The 21,959-nt window shown below is 37.2% G+C and overlaps 1 protein-coding gene across 4 annotated transcripts in view; it reads right to left on the bottom strand.

Moving 5' to 3' along the window:
* Positions 1 to 21,959, bottom strand: part of RASAL2 (RAS protein activator like 2) — a 347,599-nt gene that overhangs the window by 72,917 nt on the left and 252,723 nt on the right. For 3 of the 4 annotated variants that reach the window (XM_080825128.1, XM_080825129.1, XM_080825127.1), the window contains exon 4: positions 12,958 to 13,064. In XM_080825128.1, coding sequence (XP_080681254.1) covers positions 12,958 to 13,064 — 107 coding nt within the window. Of the gene's footprint in view, positions 1 to 12,957; positions 13,065 to 13,864; positions 14,354 to 21,959 lie in introns of those variants that run through there. The other variant, XM_080825130.1, reaches the window with a different exon arrangement.

The raw sequence follows: 21,959 nt of genomic DNA, 5'->3' as shown, positions 1-21,959 counted from the left end.
ACTGAGTCTTAACTCCTGAAGGCAAACATTATTGAGCTCATCTTTGTATTTCTTCAATGCTTAGCATATAGTGTGTTACTTAATACATACTTGCAGAATGCTAATGATTAATCTGAATTATTAAGAAAAGCCCAATATACTCAAGAAAGTAGTGAAAATAGATAATACATTTAAGGAAAAAAAAAACTCCTTAAAATTACTAAAATTAAGCTAAGTCTGTGTTTAAAGAGGAAAAGTTTAGTAACTAGAATATTCACTTCTGTAGACCACTTCAGTTCCTGCTAATGAGATGTATGTTGATTTTCTTATGACTGGCAGAGACTGCTGATCTTAAGTTCACAGAGTGTGAATATAAGAAAAAATGGCTTTAAGGGATAAAATAATGAGAAATGATGGGTCAAAACTAAGAAAGAGAACATTATCCCAAAGTGAGGTCTATTAGTCTATTGGACAGTCTCCCAGAGGTTATCATGGAAGCCTGAAAAAGCATCAGATAATATAATGTGAGAGATACTTTTTCATTGTCAGGGGAGATGGACTAGATGAATTTAATTGAAGTTTTCCATCTCTCATTTCTAGGACTCTAAGAATAAAACCATCACAGATGGAGGGGGGCTTTGGAGCCTAGTAGTTATTTAAAAAAAATAAAATTCTTACTGCCTCTGATGAAACAAAATGCACTTGCACTTGAAACCCATATTATGGAAGTGGCAGTAAACAAAAGATACACATAAAACAATAAAATTATTCTTTACTAATGTCCATCAGGATGGCTTTTTAAAAAAATATAGAATAAAATGGGGAAGGGAAGGAGAAACACATCATGGACAGAATTTTATTAGGCATATTTATATAACTTCTAGAGGCTATTTCCTAATAGTATTGTTTCTAATGCTGCAAATATTTTTTTCATTATAAATTCAGGTGCCAATATTAACATATTGATCCTAAGTATACAGTACTTTTTTTCCCCCTGCAAACCTCCAAGGATCTTAAAATACCTGTGTAGTATTTCATTAGCATAAGAAAGGCATTATAGGCCTTAGAGTAGGTCAAACAATTTGCTCTTGGTCACACACGTGAGACACTAACTGAACACACATTAAACAAATATATCTTACCACTCCTTTGCCTGTTTTTGTACAAGTTCCTAAGCACTAATAATATAAAATCCAATACTCTGGCAGAATTCAAAGGTAGGTTACACAGGCCCTAGATCATATGGTCAGAAGAGTGCAGAGACTTTTTCAACTATAGGCACCTGATTTTAATGGAGAAGAGCTCTTGAGTGACAGTAGTCAGGCTGACTGAAAAAGATACGAGTCCAGGTAGCTAAGGACAGATCATCAGGTTTTGACCTTCACTTCTGCTGGAGCTATTATCTTTTCTTCATTTAACTTTTAAAAAGTTGAGAGCAGGGGCACCTGGGTGGCTCAGTGGCTTAAGCCTCTGCCTTCAGCTCAGGTCATGATCTCAGGGTCCTGGGATCGAGCCCCGCATCGGGCTCTCTGTTCAGTGGGGAGCCTGCTTCCCCTTCTCTCTCTACCTACTTGTGATCTCTCTCTCTCTCTCCCTGTCAAATAAATAAATAAAATCTTAAAAAAAAAAAAAAAGTTGAGAGACCATATTTCTAGGCATCCAATTATTTCTTGAGTAAGAAGACAACTAAGATAGTCTCTATCATTAATCTCACAGGACTTCCATAGAAAGAACATTATTCCCTTCTATTCACTATATTCGTCCCTTAATTCTACACCTAACAGATTAATATACACCCTTAAAAAATTTCACAACATTGATTAATTTTAAACCATCAACTAATGATGGTGATGCTATGGCTTAAGAGGTTAATGTCTTTGCAATGGGTGTACCTTAGGAATCATGAGTTACCTATACATTAAGTGAGTTTTCAAAAACAGTTTAGAAAAAAGAAAAAGTCAGTCCTGGAATTCTAAGAGCAACAAGATACAGTCCTGATCTTCTAGAAGAGTGTTTCTGAATTGTCTTGACTATGTATCAAATGAGTAAAATACTGTTGGTATGCATTCCTAAAGTTGTTTACTTACAAAATGCAAGAATGTTCTAATGTATGATTATAAAACATTCAATAACATAAAAATTTAAAGAGTGAAATTTTAAAAATCAAATATTTATTATTTTCTTTCTGCAACTCAGATGGGTCATATTGAGTACCCTCTGAGATATATACGTCCTATGCTGGAGACTATCACCTAGAACATCACAAACCAGGGAAGGCAACCATGCAAATAATGACCCTACAGTAAGTACTATCACCAACAAATGTATATTCTTGTGGAAGGACAGGGAAGGTCAAGGTTAATGTCGCCTAAACACTGGAGCTGAATTTTAAAGGATGGAGAATACTTTTAGGAAGCATAGGAGGTAGTCTTTTTAGGCAGAAATTACAAAGACAGCTGAGGAAACTTGTTTAGGGAACTCTTAAATTTGGGGAAACTGGAGCACTAAGATGGAGCGCACTCTAAGTTTGGCTTGAGAGATCTGGGGGTGGGGATGGGGATATTGGGTATTAGGAAATTAAACTGGAAGGCCAGCCAAAAACTTGACAATGAAAGGTTCTCTGTGCCAAATGAACTTTGGTTTTTATCATCCTATAAAACACAAGTCCAATTTAAAAGCTTTCAGCAGGTGACACGCTTTTTGATGGAAAAGCTAGGTCTGTCCAGAAATATTTAAATGCGGGGAAGCAGGAAAGGAAAGAGGAAATTTGGTCCTGTCCATGGACATGGGACCATAGAGAACTACTAAGCAAGGGAGAGTCAAGTAATGATCAGATGATCAAGGTTAGAGCAGCAGTGAGATGGCTAGAGTGGCGACAGAGGTGCTGGAGGTCAGGAGATGAGTGAAAGTCTCTACTGTACGAGATGGAACTGGCTACATATTTTGAGGAGCTCAGCGCAAAACACAAGGATCCTTGTTTGAAAAGCAGGAACTCAGGGCCATTAAAAGTACTAAAACCAAAAACTTTCCTTTCTTAAGCCGTCTCTCTCTCCATCTGCTCTGGTGTTTTTCATTTGCTATTTAATGTCATGCTTCCTCAGGCACCAGGGCAAGTGCAGATCTTCACAGGTGCCCAGGGCCTCTGCCCATGACTCAGTATGTGGGTGGCCCACTGGTTGCCAGGTTGCCCTTCCCAAGCCAATAAACCCAAGTGCCATGCCCAGGCGCAGGGTAGGGAAGTTGAGCCAGGCTTTTTCCCTTCCCACAGCTGTCTCTGCAACTCACTAGGTATCTGGCTTGGGGATGGGCAAAAGGCTTGCTCCAACTGAGTTGTGGCCTTTGGCCACCTGCCAGACACAGTGAAGCTGACAAGCAGGAGCAAGGACAGTCCTGCCAAGTGTTGCCTTGCAGTGCCACAGTGTGTGCAGGCTAACCCCTATCTTTTTTATGCGTGTAATAAAGGCCCATGCCAGGGTCAAAGAGTGACAGCTAGGGCTGAGTGAGGCAGATGGGAGGGGTTGGTTGGGGTTCCGGGTGTGGGGAGGTAGGCAGTATAGAATCCATCCTAGGGAGGCAACAGGAGGTGGTGCCAGGCCTTGGCTCCAAGTCCCAGCATATGCTCCACTGTCCCATTAGACCATACTTACAGAACATGAATCCAAAGATGGAGCAATAAGAATCTTAGGATGGAAACCACAGAACATTAAACTCCACGCACAGGGCCTTTCTGAGTGCGGGTTCTGCGCACTGGTCTGATGCTCATGCAGCAGGTCCTGGTGCTGGTTCAGGGGAAGAATGTTCTAACAGGCAGGGATAATTGAAGTAAGTGGCAGTGGGGCTGGGAAACAGTTGGATGGATGAATTTGGAGAGAGGAGAAGAGAAGAAGATCTGGTAACTGAACTTGGGAGGAAAGAAAATACTATGTTCTGGGAACTGAGGAAATTTGTTGTACTACAGAGTCAGAAATTCAGGGGGAAAAGATTTTGAGGAAAAATGTAAGTGAATACAGTTTGGGGCAAGAACTGTTAGTTGAATCCAGAGGACTGTTTGGAAGAAGATTCTCCAATAAAACAACATCACTTTCTATTTCCTGTTTTGTTGATCATTAATTTCATTATCATACAAAAAGTCATGGAAAGGTCCTTCTAATATGAAGATCTCAGCATTAACCCATTAAACAAGCCCACATCTAAAACATCATACAAGACTATAGAGGTTTCAAAGATGGACTATATACAAAATGAAAAAAGTCAAGCAGTTTATTTAATAGACATGAACTTGTGAAAGAGATTATAATATAAAGTATACTAGATAAGATACAAATAACTCAAGATGTAAAAATTTGCAAAAATTAAAAAATATTCATATATGTATATGACTGCCATAATTTTTTTCTTTTAAAACCAAATGTCATGCTTCCTATTTCGATATCTAGTAAAAATGTATGAAGCTACACAAGCTTCCTTGTAGCAGGCAAAATTATGGTAGTTTGCATAAAAATGCAAATATGGAAAGTATCACTAATGAGCACTTAAAAAAACTTGTAGAAAATAAGTAGCCAATATATAATGAAATGCATTTTATTGTCCTTTTTCCTCCCCAAAATAGATTTCATTTAACGCAATATATCTAAAATATTATCACTTCAACTTGTACTCAATATTAAGAAGTACTCAGATACTGTTTATGCTTTTTTCTCGTTTTAACAGCTTTATTAAAATATAATTTCAGACACCACCAAACTCACTCTTGAAGTGTACACTTTAGTGGTTATTGTCTATTCAGAAAAGTGCGTAACTGTCACCACAGTCTACTTTGAGAATATTTTCATCACTCCTCAAAGATATCCCATATGAATCAGCAGTCGTTCTCTCCTCAAACCCTGGCAACCATTATTGTAGTTTCTCTCTCTATGGGTTTGCCTATTTCGGACATTTCACATAAACAGGATCCTATAATATGTGGCCTGTTGTGTCTGGCTTTATTCATTTGGTGTCACGTTTCCAAGGTTCTTCCATGTTGTACTGTGTGTCAGCTCTTCAGTCCTTCCTATGGGTGAACCGTGGAGCGAACACGTTTTGCACATCCATCCTTCTTCAGTGGATGGACACTGGGTTGTGTCCACTTTTTGGCTGTTACAGATAATGCTGCTAGGAACAATCATGTTCAAGATTTTGTATAAACACATGTTTTCAATTTTCTTGTATATATACCTAAAGGTAGAATTGCTAGGTCACATGGTAACTCTGTGTTTAATCTTTCGAGGAATTGTCAAGCTGTTTACAAAGTGGCTGCACCATTTTAAATTCCCTTCAGCAATACAGTAGGGTTCCAATTTTTCCATATACTTGTCAATAATTATTACATTCTCTCTTTTTGATTACAGTCAGCCTAGTATGTATGAAGTGGTATCTCACTGTGGTTTTGACCTGCATTTCCCTAATGGCCAATGATGTTGACCACCTTTTCATGTGCCTATTAGCTATTTGTACATCTTCTTTGGAGAAATATCTATTCAAATTCTTTTGGAACATTTTCTCTTAATAGCTATAAAAGTCTGACAAAAAAAATTTGTAGTGATATTACAATCAAATGATAACTGGGGAATGAAGTTCTTTTAAAATGAAGTTAATAGGTGCTTAATATAAAACATACCTTTAAAAATCCAGTGGAATGGTCCTGGCATTGGTTATAGAATTAATGGGCCTGAGTGTAGGAAGACCCTCAGTGTTATTATTTACCAGCATTGCTCATACCCTGCTGAGTACAGGTATAGCTGAGAAGTACAAAAATACCTTCTTGTACAGCTAACACCAGCAAAATTGAGAAGTTGGCAAGGTTTCATTTCTCTATCTAGCTTCTTAAGTTCGGTGAAAGAGGAAAGCATCTAATATTAGTTGTACTTAGAGGTTAACTACATGTTACTTTAAGTGGACATTAGCCCTTGAAAACATTTATTTCTAATTGAAATGAAAGGTGTTAAGCCTCCACTCCCCCATTAAAGCAGAAGAAAAATATCTTTGCTTTGAGGAAGAGGGGTTTATAGTATACTCTCCATAAGAATGAGCCCTAAGTGAGTTCATCTCATTCTCTCTCTCAAAGAGCCCTCTTGTCCTGGGCAGGATACATTGGTATCATCATTAGATAGCACTGCTGCAAACCTGTTTTATGAATAACCATAGGTTGAGGACAGCTTCCATCATTCTTTTGATTCTTTTGAGTTGAGAATCTTGGCAATATTCCCTGCCATGCATGTTCCCTTTTCTCCAGGTATTTGCTATCTCCTTTCTATCTTCCTTAAGGGGTCATATCTGACCTTATTCATTTTTTCTCTGCTTCAAATTTTATATTTTCTAGGATATTTATTATTAAAAAATTAAAAATTATACCTTCTGATTAAAAAATTATTTAAAAGTATGATTAATATTTAATATCTTCAGACTCTACTTTTTCTTTTCTGAGAATCTTGTTTTTTATATTATTTTTACCTCTGGTAGTCCTGTTTTGATAAACATATGATATGAATATATCCATATATTGTATATTCACATATACATGAATATAAATACACTCTCTATTAAAAAGAGGTACCACTGCAGGGGGATCCTACTTTGGATTTTAACTCCATACAGATGGACAGTAAAGAGAGGAAAAGGTGGGTATGGAATCTCTAAATAGCAGAGAACAGAACTTTTGAGTGTCCACGAGTGCAGCTGCAATGAGGAATACAGAAGTCGAAATGGTATAGCACCTTGGCTGCTATGATTTCAAACTGATTATTTCACCCCTAAGACTGAGATTCTCAGGCTGGTCAGAGGTCACTATGCCACAATAAAGTATTCAGTAAATTTAGACCTGTCATCTGAACGGACGGTGTTGAACACTTGGAAGGACAACTAATATACAAGGCAGCATTTGTGGGCAATAACAGGCCTCTGAAAAAAATGTCACTTACTAGTTTCTTATGCCAGACTTGAAGGCACAGAAGAAAGCACTGATGTCTGCCGGGAAGGCATGGACTCAAAGGGGTTCCTAATACATTAACCAATCATTTGGACAAATAGTTCTCAACCATGGGTATATGTCAGAATCACCTGGGAAGGTTTTAAAAAACACAAAATACAGGGTTCTAGTCCAGAGATTTTGGCTGAACTAGTCTGAGGTGGAGCCCAGGCATTAGTTTTGCTCATTTGTTGTTTTTGGAGATCTTCCTTAGGTGATATTTAGGTAGGGCCAGCGTTGAAAACCACTGGTTTTGACAACAAACGCTATTTGACCTTTATCAAGTGGGCATGAAGCTTTGTCTCTTTGTTTAACTTGGAAAAACAAAAATTTTATTGAAGATCTTACTGATCTTACTTATTCTATTCAAGACAGAGACCAATACCAACTGGGCCTCACATCTCAAAACTTAAGAAAGAATGTAACATTTCTTTTTACATAAGAATTTAACTTAGTCCCTATTTATTCTTCCAAAGCTTTACTTTTCTAAAAACTACGCAAAGTTTTCATCTTTTGACAGTCTTTTGTATCTACTCTATCTGATTGGGAATCCTCAGGTGTCACAGTGACAGGAACAAGAAGGGTTACAAAGGAGTAGTCAGCTACTGCCTTAGTTCAACTATGCTTTCTGGTTGTCTTGGCATATATTTTAGTGCCTGAATTCTTTCAGAGCCAAGCTCAAAGCTAATACAAACGAAGCAGCTGCGACTGCATTGTGTTACATTTACATGGAAGGCCAACTCAGACCATTGTGTTATGGAAATGAGAACACTAAGCCAAACACCTGGCCCGGAACACAAGCAGCTTTCTTTTAGCCAAAGCTAAATTGATGGCATCGTCTAAGGAGAAGTGATATAAAAATCATAAATATCAATAGTCACTTTATAAATAGAACATTAAAGAAAGAAGCCTGTTCCAAAAACCCAAGCAATGTGAAACAAATATATGCAATTACAAGGCGTGATCATTTTCCCTTTCTGAATTAAACTTAAGTACCTGGATAACTTTTATTAGTTTACTCCTTTCTTCCTAATCACCCCTGTAATATCATTTCAATATAGTTTTAACAATGGGTAAGACATGCAATGAATGTTTTACTTAAAGGAAAACACAAATATAACAACTGTAAAAAGTCTAGCAAGATGCTAAAGAAAAAAATGAAAAACAGCATCTTTAAAAGAGGCAACAACTATTCAAATGACAAATGGTTCTTGAAGAAGCTAATAGTCAAAACTCAGATCTGCAAAAACATTGTGAACTTATACATATGTATGGCACCTAAAAGGCTCAAAGAAATATCCACAGAAACAAATCATTAAATAAAGAATTCTATCTAGTTTCACTCCTCAATATAAGCAGACACGGTATACACTATACACATAAAATACCATAGCCCTGAATTCCAAATACATATTAAAATCTTTCTTGGTTGAAGAAAAAAATGTAACTATTCTGCACAGGTATACTCATTTACTCCAAATGATTGCTTAGTGATGATTAAATGGTTTAGCAATCCATTTGACTGAGATCTCATCAGTAATACCAAGAGAGTAAATGTGAGATACTCACTTGATTCTGGTCATTCAATAATTCATGCATATCTTATTCATTAAACAATTATTTGCCGAGTGCTTACTGTGTGCAAAGTACTGTGTTAGGCACTGAGGTAGCTACAAAGATGAGAGGAGATATTTATTGTCTAATGAGGGACACAACCCACAAACAAACAACTGCAACTGGAACTAAGGTAAAGAAATACGGAATGAACAGAAGAAATAGAAAAACTACCCTGCAGATCTCTGCTTTTCCTTATGGCTATGATTAGATAAAAGTACAAATACATTGAAACATTCTTAAAAACCAAGACCTTGCCTTACCACATGAGTTCCCTCTTACGCTTATTTTTATTTTTAAATGTATTGACTCTGCTGTCTACCATTGGCATAAAGATGGCTTAGACTAAGTAAGAAATACACATGAATACACTGTTGTACTGATTATCCATTTAAGTTTTTAAAAATACACATTTTGGGAGATGAGATATACAAAGGTTTTGGGCTTCCCAGCTTTGGGTTCACTGCTGTAAGTTATTCCTTGGTTCCTTCCTGCCACATCCAGCAGTCCGCAGGATATAAGCGATTCCCCCCCCCCCCCCGCCCCTTTCTCAAGCTAACCACTACTCTAGGGCTACCAACAGGCTCAGCTGATAGCCTGGGGTGGGTGCTGGGCTGGGCCTCGGATGAATGGCAGGCAGTCCCTGACCTATCACCCTGAGTTGGGATACTGATAGCAAGAGGAAAAGAGTCACTTGGGGAAAAGTTAAGTAATTTACCAATACTTCACAGTATTTACACAAATGGAGGTGGGAGAAGGCCCTTTTGGAGAGTCCATGACAAGCTCCTTTCTGGTTTAGTTTCTGAACCAAGATAAATATTTCAAAAAACCAGTCTCTAATGCTTGCCAAATTTAGTTAAGCTTGACAAACAAACATTCACAGTCTTGCCCCAACCTACCTCGCCATCCTTCTCTCTTGCCATTTTTGCCTACGTGCTTTTTGGCTCATGCCTCACTGAGCCCATTTTATGTTCGCTGGGTGCCTCAGTCACTTCATGAAGTGTGTCCTTCTAAAATGCTAGTGCCTCAGTCTGCAATAGTCTTCTTCCTGTCAAGTATTTTCACGCAGCTTTTGAAACAGCTCAAATACTGGCTCCCCAGCAAAGCCTCAGCTTACACAATGCATTGTTAAAAATCTGGGGATGCCTGGGTGGCTCAGTTGGTTAAGTGGCTGCCTTCGGCTCGGGTCATGATCCCAGGGTCCTGGGATCGAGTCCCACATCGGGCTTCTTGCTCAGCAGGGAGCCTGCTTCTCCCTCTGCCTGCCTCTCTGTCTGCCTGCGCTCACTCTCTCTGACAAATAAATAAATAAGATCTTTAAAAAAAAAAAAATCTGTGTCACCACGCTTATCTACCTCCTTATGAATCTGGTCACTTTTCTGTCTCTTGCTACTAGACTAGAAAGGCTCTGGGAGTGAAAAATTCTGTTGTGTTCATTTTTGTTACCCCAGGACCTAGTGCCAACAGAGTTTCAATAATTGGTGGATCACTAATACTTTGCCCAGAGTAAGCACTCAGTAAGTGTGTCACTCAGTAATTTTAGTCAAGGCTTGCTAAAAACTATTCATCTGCTCTTTGGTATTTGCCTGCAAATGGAGCTGGGAAGAACAGGCCCTTTGGAGAGTCCACTGGGTAAGTAGTGAACCTGCTGCCCACCACGGTAAAGACACCTGAATCCTAGAACCACAAGAACTTGTGCTTAAATCTCACTTCTGCTCCTTCAGAAAGTTAACATGGATTATTTCCATGGAAACAATCATGTTATTAACATGAGATACTGTGTAATAAACTTAGTTAAGTATCTCCAAGTTTGGTTCCTTTTTGTACTGCTTTCCCATATTCAGAGACTCTGCTGTGATATTAACTACAAAAATATTTTGTGTTGACATGAAAACTAGACATAATTCTTATTGGCATTGCATTTAAGTAAGTCACATTAGCTACTGGTATTATATGGAAATTTAAAACATACAGTGTTATTTCCACAGACATCCAAGTACTACAGTGCCTCATCTAGCCAGCATATTTTGGTTTCTTTTAAAAGAATATAAATTATTTATCCAGCATTATCATGGAATAAGGTATTTCACAAACTAGATTTTTCTGGATAACAAGTTTTATAAGCACCACATATCCTCAAGGTATAAAATATTCTCAATGGGTATGATCACACAATATTACACAGTTACACTTAAAAAAAAAAGCCCAGCACAAGAAATATAATTTCACTTCTTAATGATTCAGGATCATCATTATCAATGTCAATTATTGCACTCTGCACCATCCATCCTGTAATACAATGGTACTCTTAAGGATTACTGATAAACACTGGGCTATTTGCCTTTATCCTAAGTGGATTCAGATTGTTTTTATGACTCCTTACCTCTCATTTTCTCTGCCTCCTCCCTCACCTCACTGTCATCTTTTGAAAAATTACAGTTAGTGTGTTCTGATGGTTATTTTGCAAATAATGATCTAGATAAGGACTGGTTAAGTTCTCCTAGAGAGCTAAGTGCATGCGCTTAGTGACTGCAGTTTGCCAGTTAGAGGCCCCTCTTTCCTTCAATATTCCTAAATCCACGAGGTGGCTGAGATTGTCAAAATAATAACAACTGAGAAAATGGTCTGTAAGTAGTGCTAGCGGTCATGTATATGCATCATTGGTTTATTACTTTTACTAAAGAATAATTAGTTTTATTATTAAGGTAAACCTTAAATTAGCTATCAACTGTTTAAATATAAGTGAAAATTGTTGTTCTTAATTAATTTAAATTTAAAAAGCCCAGTCATGAACTTCAGATTCAATATAAGTACTTGAATGTACTATATTATAGAGGGGGATCTTTCTTCAGTTACTGACTTTTAAAAAAAATTATATTTATTCTAGCATGATGGCATCAATATTTCAAATTCTAACTCAATCCTTTTCACCACTTTGTATAGATAGTCAGTTTCACTATATTTGAATTCTGTTTCATTAGGAAAATAAGAAGGGGAGGGAAGAGAGGAAAAAAGTCTTTTTCATTCATTATTTAAAAAAAAACAACAACCAAACATTTAAGTGGGAAGCCATGTCTATGGAACAGAGAAACTCAGAAAAAGGGATGAAATCTGTGATTTTATAATTCCTGTCATAATTTGGTTAGAATATTAATCCAGTCTTGTTTCTGATCTTTAAAAATGAGAGAACTGGTAAACATTTGAAAGGTGTCATGGTAACAGATATCCACGAACTCTACAAGGCACTGAGATTAAGAAGAGCAAATCTTGCTCCTCAGGGTTAACCCAAAATAAAACATTCATTTTGGTTAACTTACAAATGAATGCCAGTTTATATAGCTCAAAATATCAGTTCAACTTAAAAAGTCATCCAACTAAAAAAAAGTATTGGAACATATAAATAAAGAATATAACATATTAACTTAACTGAATTAAAACAAAATAATCTTTTTTTTTCCCAAGAGAAAAGTCTACTTCTACTCTATACTGATTTCCATTGTACCTACAATAATGACCAACTTCATGGCAGTAACACCTTTCAAGTTTTAAAATAATACATTTTAATAAAATGATTTAATTAGACAGTCTGTTTCTTATTCAATAAACAAAGAAAACTGGTGGACTAAAATCTGGGTTACCCAGAGTTATATATCAAAAAGGTCCAAACCAGAACTGTAACTGGTGGTCAGCTGACCTGATCACTTACAGCCTTCCAAGCTCAGCATTCAGGATTTAATACTGATTCTTCGTACTGCCTCATCAGTGTAAGGAATATTTTAAACTGGGTTATTTCTTCCAGGGCACTTAAGCACTTAGATGGTCATCTAAAAGATGGCTTGAGGGGAGCACAGTCCAAGGTCTCAGGAGTAGAACTCACAATTGTCTAATTCTCTGATAATCTGCTCTGCAACTTTAGGAGTCCCATCATTCACTGTTTACGCTCCAGCTCAAGAAAAATTACACAAAAAACAAAAAACTCCTTCTACTTGAAAAAAAAAAAAAAATTCCACTAGCATCTTTATAGAACAGTGATAGGTTTTCGCTAGTAACTTGATAAAAGGGCATCCTGCAAAGATTTGCACTCTATAGTTCAGAGGACTTTGAATTTAACATATTTTGTTATATATTTTGGAAATTTCCCACAAGTAAAAATAATTATTCCCTAAAATCTAATAAGCCTCCTGCTGAAAGTAGTGGACGTTAACCACTGTTTATCTATGTAGGTTAATAACTCTGTCCTTTAACTTCAGTATTCTAAGGAAATTCTTGAGTAAAATGGTTTGATTCCCTAGTAACTGTTTCTAACTCTAAGAAGAAAGGAGAGAAAAGTAAAATATCTTTTAGAGAAGAGGAGCACTTACTGGTACTTTGAAGGGTGAGGTATTTACAGTGTCCATGGAGTTGGGTTTCTCTGATGTACTGGTCCCTGAGATACTCCGTCTGCGGGGGGACCTTTCTGCCGGCACCTCTGGAAAAGAAGAAAGAAATGTCATGAAGAAACCAAAATTTAGGATCTTTGACTACATTGTACAATTAGTAAGGTTTTCTCCTCCCACACAAAAAAAATTAGTTTGCTTTAAAGGTACATTACATTCTATCTCCACATGATTTATCTCTTTATCTCTGTGGTATTCGAACTCTCAAGGCACTAGGGAGTCCTGGCCACACTTAAGAAATCTGTTTTAGCATGACAGATTATATCTGTGCACATATAAAAAGTAATTTTTTCTGTGCTCTTTTTAATATCTATAAATTCACTTACTATTGCTTTCTTACAGTGTATGAATCTATTCCCTTATTTGTCAGCAATATAGGAGTTAATAGAATCCAAAGACATTTTTTATATTCTTGGGAATAAAATACAGTCTTGTGTTGCATATGATTTGATGGTGTCTGCACAAAGGTCAAAGTTCAGTTCTGTGCAGCTAGGATGATTCACCAGCCTGCAGCCAAAGGGCCACGAGACGACTGAAAGCTACTGCTAGGATAAAATAACATATATGCCTATGCAGATATAAAAATAGATCAGCGTCTCCTTGTGCTGGCAAGATGACCTTACTAAAATCTTACTCTGAAATCCTAAATCTGTTCAAATTGACCTAACAAGCTTCGGATTTTGCAGACGAGGTGATAATTTCTCATTTAATTACTATACACTATATTCAGGTTACATTTAAACAATTTTTTCATAGAGTGATAAAAATATATGCATATATACATATGCACATACACACGCACACACAGATGATAGATATATACATATTATACCTTTATCACAACTGCTTCCCATCTCCACTTCAACTGACAGACATATAGGAATCCAGCTTCTCAGATAACATTAGATAATCTCAACATGGACAAGGAAAAAAAACACATCCTAAAAAAAGTATTCTGTATTATCTTCCAGATCTTAAAAAATAAGGAGTAAATCGTGACTCCGGAGACTGACATTTTGATTCCTGCTGTTCTCCCTTTAAAAGATAGATGCAGTTTAAACTTCCATTTCTGGCCTCCTGGCCCCTGGGATCCGTGCTACTTCCACTTAAGAGAAAGCGTTTTTTCTCTCGCTCCCTCCCTGTGTCTTGCTCTTCCCCCTCCCTCGCTACAGCTTGCAGAGAGCAAGCGAGAAAGAAACACACAGGACTGCAGCTATTCAATCAATCGTTCCGACTGCACATCCTCATTAGTTACTTTCAGGCTATTAGCAGACGCCCAACCACTGCCTCCCTTCAGTTACAGAAAATTTCACTGTATTACACTAATCTGCAGCAAGATAAAACATTTACTGAAATTTATATTCAGCTAGTGCCAAAAGGACACCATTTTACACAGACCTAGTAAGGTACACAAATCAATCCCTCCCATGAAAATCCAATCGGAAGTGCTTACCCTATTACTATCTTTGCATGCTGGACACTGATTTCCTTTCCATGACTAAACATATCTTCTGTGTGACATCTTGACCCGTAAAACATAAGCCAAATTGCAACATTCCTAATGACTGAGAGGTTGCCAACATAGCGTCTTATATGCCTGCAGTACAAGAAAGTCCCATGCTATCACTGTTTTAAAATTACAACCAGTAACTTAAGTCTCTCAACTTCTCTCTAAACCATCAGTGGTTAAATGAGCCTTAATGTACAAAGTCATTTTCAGAATCAGACACACACGACTTCTAAAAAAACGGCAGTATAATTAGCTAAAATTCACGGCAATGGCACAAAGCACCAAATTTAAACAAATCAGCTTTGCAAAGCACACGGAACAACAAGACCTTCAGACTTTAGGAATGTGACTTTAAAGAGTGATTATCCAAGTTAGACATTTCTGCTGTATGGGGGGCTGGCTGGTGGGGAAAGGGGTTGGTAAAGACAAAAGAGAATTTCATCCTTCCTCTGAAAATGACCTATAATTAGAAGATACATGAGATTGAATATTATAACATATTTTAATATCTGAATAATTGATGGAGAAACCAAACCAGGAGAAAATAAGTTCCATTAGCAAGAATAAAATGATCCAGTAAACAGTTTTCCTTAATTTGCAATGTTCTGGATAAGGGAAAAAATGGAAACTTATTTCCTCATTTTCTTTCAAATATCTAATTTTAGTTTTCAGGCATCTGAACTCACTAAATAAATATATTTCCAGGCTTTTAACAATGTGAAATTACATTGGCTAAAATGAGCAGCCACATTTTAAACTCTAACAAATATATTATTTGTTGTACTTCTCTTTATCTTTTAGACTCTCTTTATGCATTATGAAAAAAAAAATCACAGCTCTGGCATAGCTTAAAGAATACCACTGGGTTCAAAAAGGAGAAATTAAATTTTTCTTGAAGTTTGAACAATTGCCACTAAGAAGGCAAAGCGGAAATAAGCTAACTAACTAATGATGAGAGGTCCACACTTCCTTTCTCAGCCCCCACAACAATGCAACTTAACTGAGAATGCACAAAAGGCCTTTGAATACCCAAGTTCTTTCATTTTCAGAAGATTCAGAACTATTTCAAAGCCGAGAAAAGAATATATACCCCAAGCACCAATGGCCACGTAGAACCAGGTAGCAGCCTCAGCAAGGACCAAATTAACAGCTCGCTGGATTAGTCACAGGGAAGCCTGCATATGAAACTGGTCCAGCTACCTTTAACTTTAAATCTCCAAGCAGAAAGGAAAGCTGCTACTATGCTCTTAAAGCCACATTTCTGCTGAGTTGGAAGGAAAATCTATACTGGTTCCAGTAGACCAAAATTAGACAGCTCTCTCCCCTGCCCCCACTCATGCTACATATACCACATTATTTTCATCCGCTATAAAAATTATTGTTCTGTTCATGATCATAATATTTAATCACAGTCATTTTTAAATGTACTCACTCTCTAAGACTGAGACAGAGACCTTATAATATTGTTGCAGTAAAGGTCTGAAACTGTTTTGTTCACTTTCTCATCCTCTAAAAATATTTTTCATCTTCAGATTGAAAGGCAAAAAAAAGTTACGAAATATAAAAGCCTAGTTAAGTTTTAAATTTATTTCTTCATTTCCTGTGCCATTGGGTATGAACCAAGATGAAGTGACCACTTCTCTTAATAAGAGATAACCTGCAATACAGCTCCACATGGGACATAAATTGAACAAAGAGAACATGTGGATGCTTTTCTTAGCAGCTCTACCAATGATCTGTGTGATCCGGTGTAAGCCATCTCACCTTTTCTGCTCCAGTCTTCATTAATAAACTGGGTTATTCAGACCAACCAGAGATGAAGCCAAGATGAATGAGTTTATATGCTTTGGTGCAAAATTAGCTTTTCAGAAGAAAGGGGCTCTCTAAATCCAAAGTCTGGTATCATAACATCATTTATTCTACACAATACCTATTTTCTTCCCTGTTCATGTGCCTTCTTTGGAAAGTGTGGCAAAGAAATCGACAGTTGGAGCATCATAGGGGCAAAGGCACTTTCGGAGAAGGACATGCTTGTTCAACAGAGAGAAGTCAACCTCTGCCTTTAGAACCTAATCGTTGTGTTGTTCGTGGCCGTAATTTACTTATTAGGAAGCAAATGTCAAAAAGTGTCTCAAGGAGCGCAAACAAGTAGGACAGTGTAAGGGAGATGGAGAAGTGTAGTAATTTCATTACAGTAATTATAGTGAATGGGTAGTTGTGTTGAAGAGAGGAGATGTGGAAGTCATCCTGCAGGTTTAGTAAGGAAGAACACTACAGGCAGAGGGAAGCCAATATGAAGCTTCGAGGGTGAAGGGCAGCACGGAGGCCAGTCGCACCGCGGTTAATAGGGACAAAGAGTATAAGAAAGTCTGAGACTGGGGCAGGTGTGCTCAGGCCAGGTAGGCTCCGTAGGCCTCTGTGTAAAGCCTTGAGTTTTCTACTCTGAAGTGAAAAACGGCCTGGTCAAACAGATTTTACCAAAAGGTACAAATCACATAGAAACCTTATGGCAATATACTTACTGGCACTTTCTTAATTATTTTCTTTTCAGGGCTTTGAAAAATTACTGAAATAATTCTGGAATATTATTATGTTTGGGAAGAGAGTAAAGGTTAATGTTTATCGGATTAACTGAGGGTTAGGTTCCAAAAGCCTCCGAAAATGTCTTAGATGAGAAAAGTATCTGTTGTCCTTATGCCCAAATATCGATAAGCATCAACTGCATTTATTTTTGTTCAATCACATTTAACCAAAGTTCATATACCATCACATCATATATGTATATATTAACATAAATAACAGGGCTCAGATGTCATGAATTCTGATAATGTCTGCCACTCTTCGGATGAGTTACCATTGTTAAGAAATGATTCAAAATACTTTCTCTAAAGAGAGGTACTATAAGTTATTTAGGGGCGCCTGGTGGCTCAGTTGGTCGAGTGGCTGCCTTCGGCTCAGGTCATGATCCGGGAGTCCTGGGATTGAGCCCCGCATCAGGCTCGCAGCTCGACGGAGAGTCTGCTTCTCCCTCTCCCTCCACCTGCTGCTCTGCCTACTTGTGCTTCTCTAGCTCTCTGTCAAACAAATAAATAAAATCTTAAAAAAAAAAGTATTTAGGTACCTCTTCGAGGCAGAAGTATTTTTATGATAATTTTAGCTTATATTGAGTTTGTTTTGTGCTAAGTGCTGGATCTGGACTCTATCTTTCTTTATCCTTGGGGCAGCCCCTAACAATTATTACTCTGTTAGATGAGCATCAGGGTCAAATATAAAAGAAGAAAATAATACTTACCAATGTGAAAGTAATTTCAGAAAATTCAACACAAAAGATGATCAAAATGTAGAAAGACATTTATGTAGAAAGTTTTAATGTAATGTAATGCAGAAAGCTTTAATGTAATGTAGAAAGTTTTAATTTCGTGGACAATGATGTACATGTGCTGCTGAAGCGAGCACAAGTGGACAATGATGTAAGGAACCAAAATATCCTTCTTACAGCAAAATTCTCTAGTTATGAGAGATCAGAAAACCATTACCTGCTCATGGGTGCGGTCAGTGTGGCATGCACAGTATGCCTCAATACTTCCCATGAATGGCAACCCAAGCCAATTCCTAGTAATTTTGTGTATGGAATTACAAAACATGAATGAATGTGAATGCTCTGTCAATTACAATTATTCACAGGCCCCTTTAATATTTTTGGTATTATATTTAGGCAACAAAAGGGGAATTCTTCAGCTCACTTCAAAAACCTTTTTAAAAATCAATAACATTCCAACAAAGTATGACAGAAAACTGAATACACAGCAAACTTTGTTCATGCACCCATTCATGTCACTGATATTTCAGGGTGTTGCTGTGAATGAGCCCAATTCACTATCATCTATTTGCCTTTATATTGTGTAAATGACAATATATAAGATCAGCTATGTCATGGCTCAAGTTATTAATGAATAAAATAAGCAAATAATGTTATTTATTTCAGCTGTGAATTCTGAATTAGGAGGACTCTTTTCCACGGGAGCAGAGATGATGTTTAAGGAACAGAATGGGCGGGAAGGAGTAGCATCAGGCAATGAGTTTGCATGGATTCGATAAAGAAGGACCTCAAAACAAATGGCAAAAGGTGAAAGAGAAAAGGCTTCATGAAAATGGGATTGCGTGTTTTGTTGATGGACTCCTAAAGGTAATGAGACCTTAAAAGATTTGGGGAGAGAACAATTTTGTAAAGGAAAAGTGACAAGAACAAAGAGAAGAAAATTACAGACTGCATTTATAAAGCTGCCAACACCACAGCACCGGGGCATTTTATAGACTTCGTCCACCTGCTTTTCTGTAGGACATTAGCTGCTGTATCCCATTTTTATAGCTTTAAAGCCCGTGTACTGACAGTCACTACCATTCAGCTGCTCTGAAATACAAATGCCCAGAGCCACTTTAATTCATCCAATTTGTATCACTTAGGCTGCAGCACCTCACTCAAACAAGCAGACCTTTCAAGTTTGCATGCCCTCCACACTTCCTTCAATCCGAACAAATTGGTGCTAAGTACACAAATGGGGTGAATTCTTAGTAAGTAAAGCCATTCAGTCTCCCCACCTTTTCTTTACTTCAGCAACGTTATTATCTATTATTGTTATTATTTTAAAACTTTCTTCTTATTAATGTAATAGGAGGAAGGATTTCTATCTGGTCAAGGAGCCTGGACACCCACAAGTATTCCATTTCTCTACATGATGATACTGGATGGGATAGCAGAGAATAGTTTCAGTGCAAATAACAGTCTCAACCAGAAAGGCTAAGAAAACAGTGCAGGGATGTTTACATGGTAGCTGAAGTTTCAAATACAAAGTCGATCTCTGGTTCTTAATGATATCCACCAGGGATTAATAATTATGATAAAAACATAATAACAAGGATACCTGCTACACCAAAACTACCATTTACGATTCCTTATTACATGCTAAGTGTTTTTTTACGAGTTATCTCTTCCATCATCACAACTCTCTGGAACGGGACTATCACCTCCTTTTACAGATAAGGAAAGAAAAAGGAGGTTCTATTACTCTTCCCATGTTTGCACAGCTGGTCAAGGGCAGAATCAGGATTGGAACTCAAACAGTCTGGATCTAGAGTCTGTACTCTTTTTAATTACCATGCATGCTATCCTGTTCTCCGAGTATTTTGTATAATGGGTTGTAATGGAGAAGAAATAAGATAAATAATCATGGAAACTCCAATTTTCCTCTTCCTAAAAATAACTCCAAAGAACTTTAACAATATGCACATGATTTTTCATACTTTAAAGAGAATTAAATCACTTGGCATTATATTATTGTGCTGAGCATCGAGTAACATACAGAATCGCTGAAACTAATATGACACTGTATGTTAATTATCCTTAAATTTTAAAAAAGTGTGTTATCACGTTGTATTCCACTTAACGAGTGATTGGCCAGCCTGGCTGTGGATTCAACTCAGCTGTGGAGCTTTCAATCAAACACAGATGCCTAGCTCAGACCCACTGAATCACAACCTTTGGGGGAGGGGAGGGTATGGCCTAGGCAAAAATATTTTTAAAAAAACCTCTCTAGGTAAATCTGATATGTGCTTCTTTTTTTATTTTTTAGAAAGATTTATTTATTTATTTATTTGACAGAGATCACAAGTAGGCAGAGAGGCAGGTAGAGAGAGGAGGAAGCAGGCTCCCTGCTGAGCAGAGAGCCTGATGCGGGGCTTGATCCCAGGACCCCGGGACCATGACCCGAACCAAAGGCAGACGCTTCAACCCACTGAGCCACCCAGGCGCCCCTTCTTTTTTTTATTTAAAAACAAACAAACATTTTTTTTTTAAACTTGGCCCCACGGATGCGCGGGTGGCTCAGTCAGTTTAGCGTCTGACTCTTGATTTCGGCTCAGGTCATGATCTCGGGTGGGGAGCCTCAAGTCCGGTTCTGTGCTTAACACAAGAGTCTGAGGTTCTCTCTCCTCTGCCCCTTGCCCCACTCACACTCTTTCTCTCTCAAATAAATAACATCTTAAAAATAAATAAATAAACTAGGCTCCATACCGAATGTGGGGCTTGAACTCGTGACCCTGGGATCAAGAGTTGGATGTTCTATTGACTGAGACAACCAGCTGCCCCTGTATTCCTTTTTTTTTTTTTATTGAGATGTAACATATAGAATGATATTGGTTTCAGATGTACAACATAATAATTCAATATTCATATACTTGTGAAATGATCACCACAATAACTCTAGTTAACATTTGTCACTATACATGTACAAATTAAAAAAAAAAAGACAGAATTAAATTATATTCTTTGAGGGATAATTGATTGCAAAAAAAAAAGTCCATCAGAGAAAATTCTCAATCCTGGAACACTGATGCTAATAACAATGTTCTAGTCAAGAAACAAAGAGAAGTAAGGAAATGGGCTAAGGAGAGAGAAAGGTGTTTTAATGCAATGGTGAAAAAATATGAACAAAATCAGAAACAACCGATAAAAAATATCTACTACTGATTCCTTCAATTAAAAAGCCCTCCAAAAAATAACCTGCCTTAGGGGGAGGGATGATATAGACGGAGCACAGAGGATCTTTAGGGCAGTGAAAAAACTCTGTATAATACTGTAATGAGGGACGCATGTCATTATACATTTGTTCAAGCCCAGAGGATGTACAATATCAAAAATGAACCCTAATGTAAACTATGGACTTGGGGTGATTATGATGTGTAAATACAGATTCATCAACCGTAACAAATGTACTACTCTGGCAGAGAATATTGGTAATGGGGAGGCTGTGCATAGGTGGGGAAAAGGGCATATGGGAAGTCTTTGTACCTTCCTCTTAATATTGTTGTGAACCTAAAACTGTTCTAAAAAAATTGGGCATTAAATGAAACAAAACTCTTTCTATCCTCCTAAAGTAATCTTCAATACACCTAAGTGGAGAGATAACTACTTAGTTCAATTCTATGAGACATAAATAGATAAACAGCATTAAGGTCTTAGGTTTTACAAAGAATAATCTTTAAATAAGAGAACATTGTTCAACATAAAATGACATTTTTGAGGATTTCAACCCAGTTATTTGTAAGGCTCTCTTAATCTCACAGCTTCATTTGGTGAATAAGATTTACATTCAACTCTGGAAGGCACTATGTCTTCTAACTTTACAGAGATGTAAGACTTTTCAACTTTTCTATAACCAACTTAACATGTTCTCATACTTAGTATGTTTTATATATAATTGTAGGTAAAATCTTTGATTTATTCATACCGTGATTTCAGTATTCATCTTTAAAATTAAAAAAAAAAATTGGTCTTTGATTATGCCAGGGTCTTTTAAGACTAGTTTGTGGAAAACAAACAAAACAGAGGATCGTAGGGGAAGAGAGGGAAACAATGAGA

Source organism: Martes martes (assembly GCF_963455335.1).
Source record: "Martes martes genome assembly, chromosome: 15".
Lineage (NCBI taxonomy): Eukaryota > Metazoa > Chordata > Mammalia > Carnivora > Mustelidae > Martes > Martes martes.
This window is presented reverse-complemented; position numbering and strand designations above follow the sequence as displayed.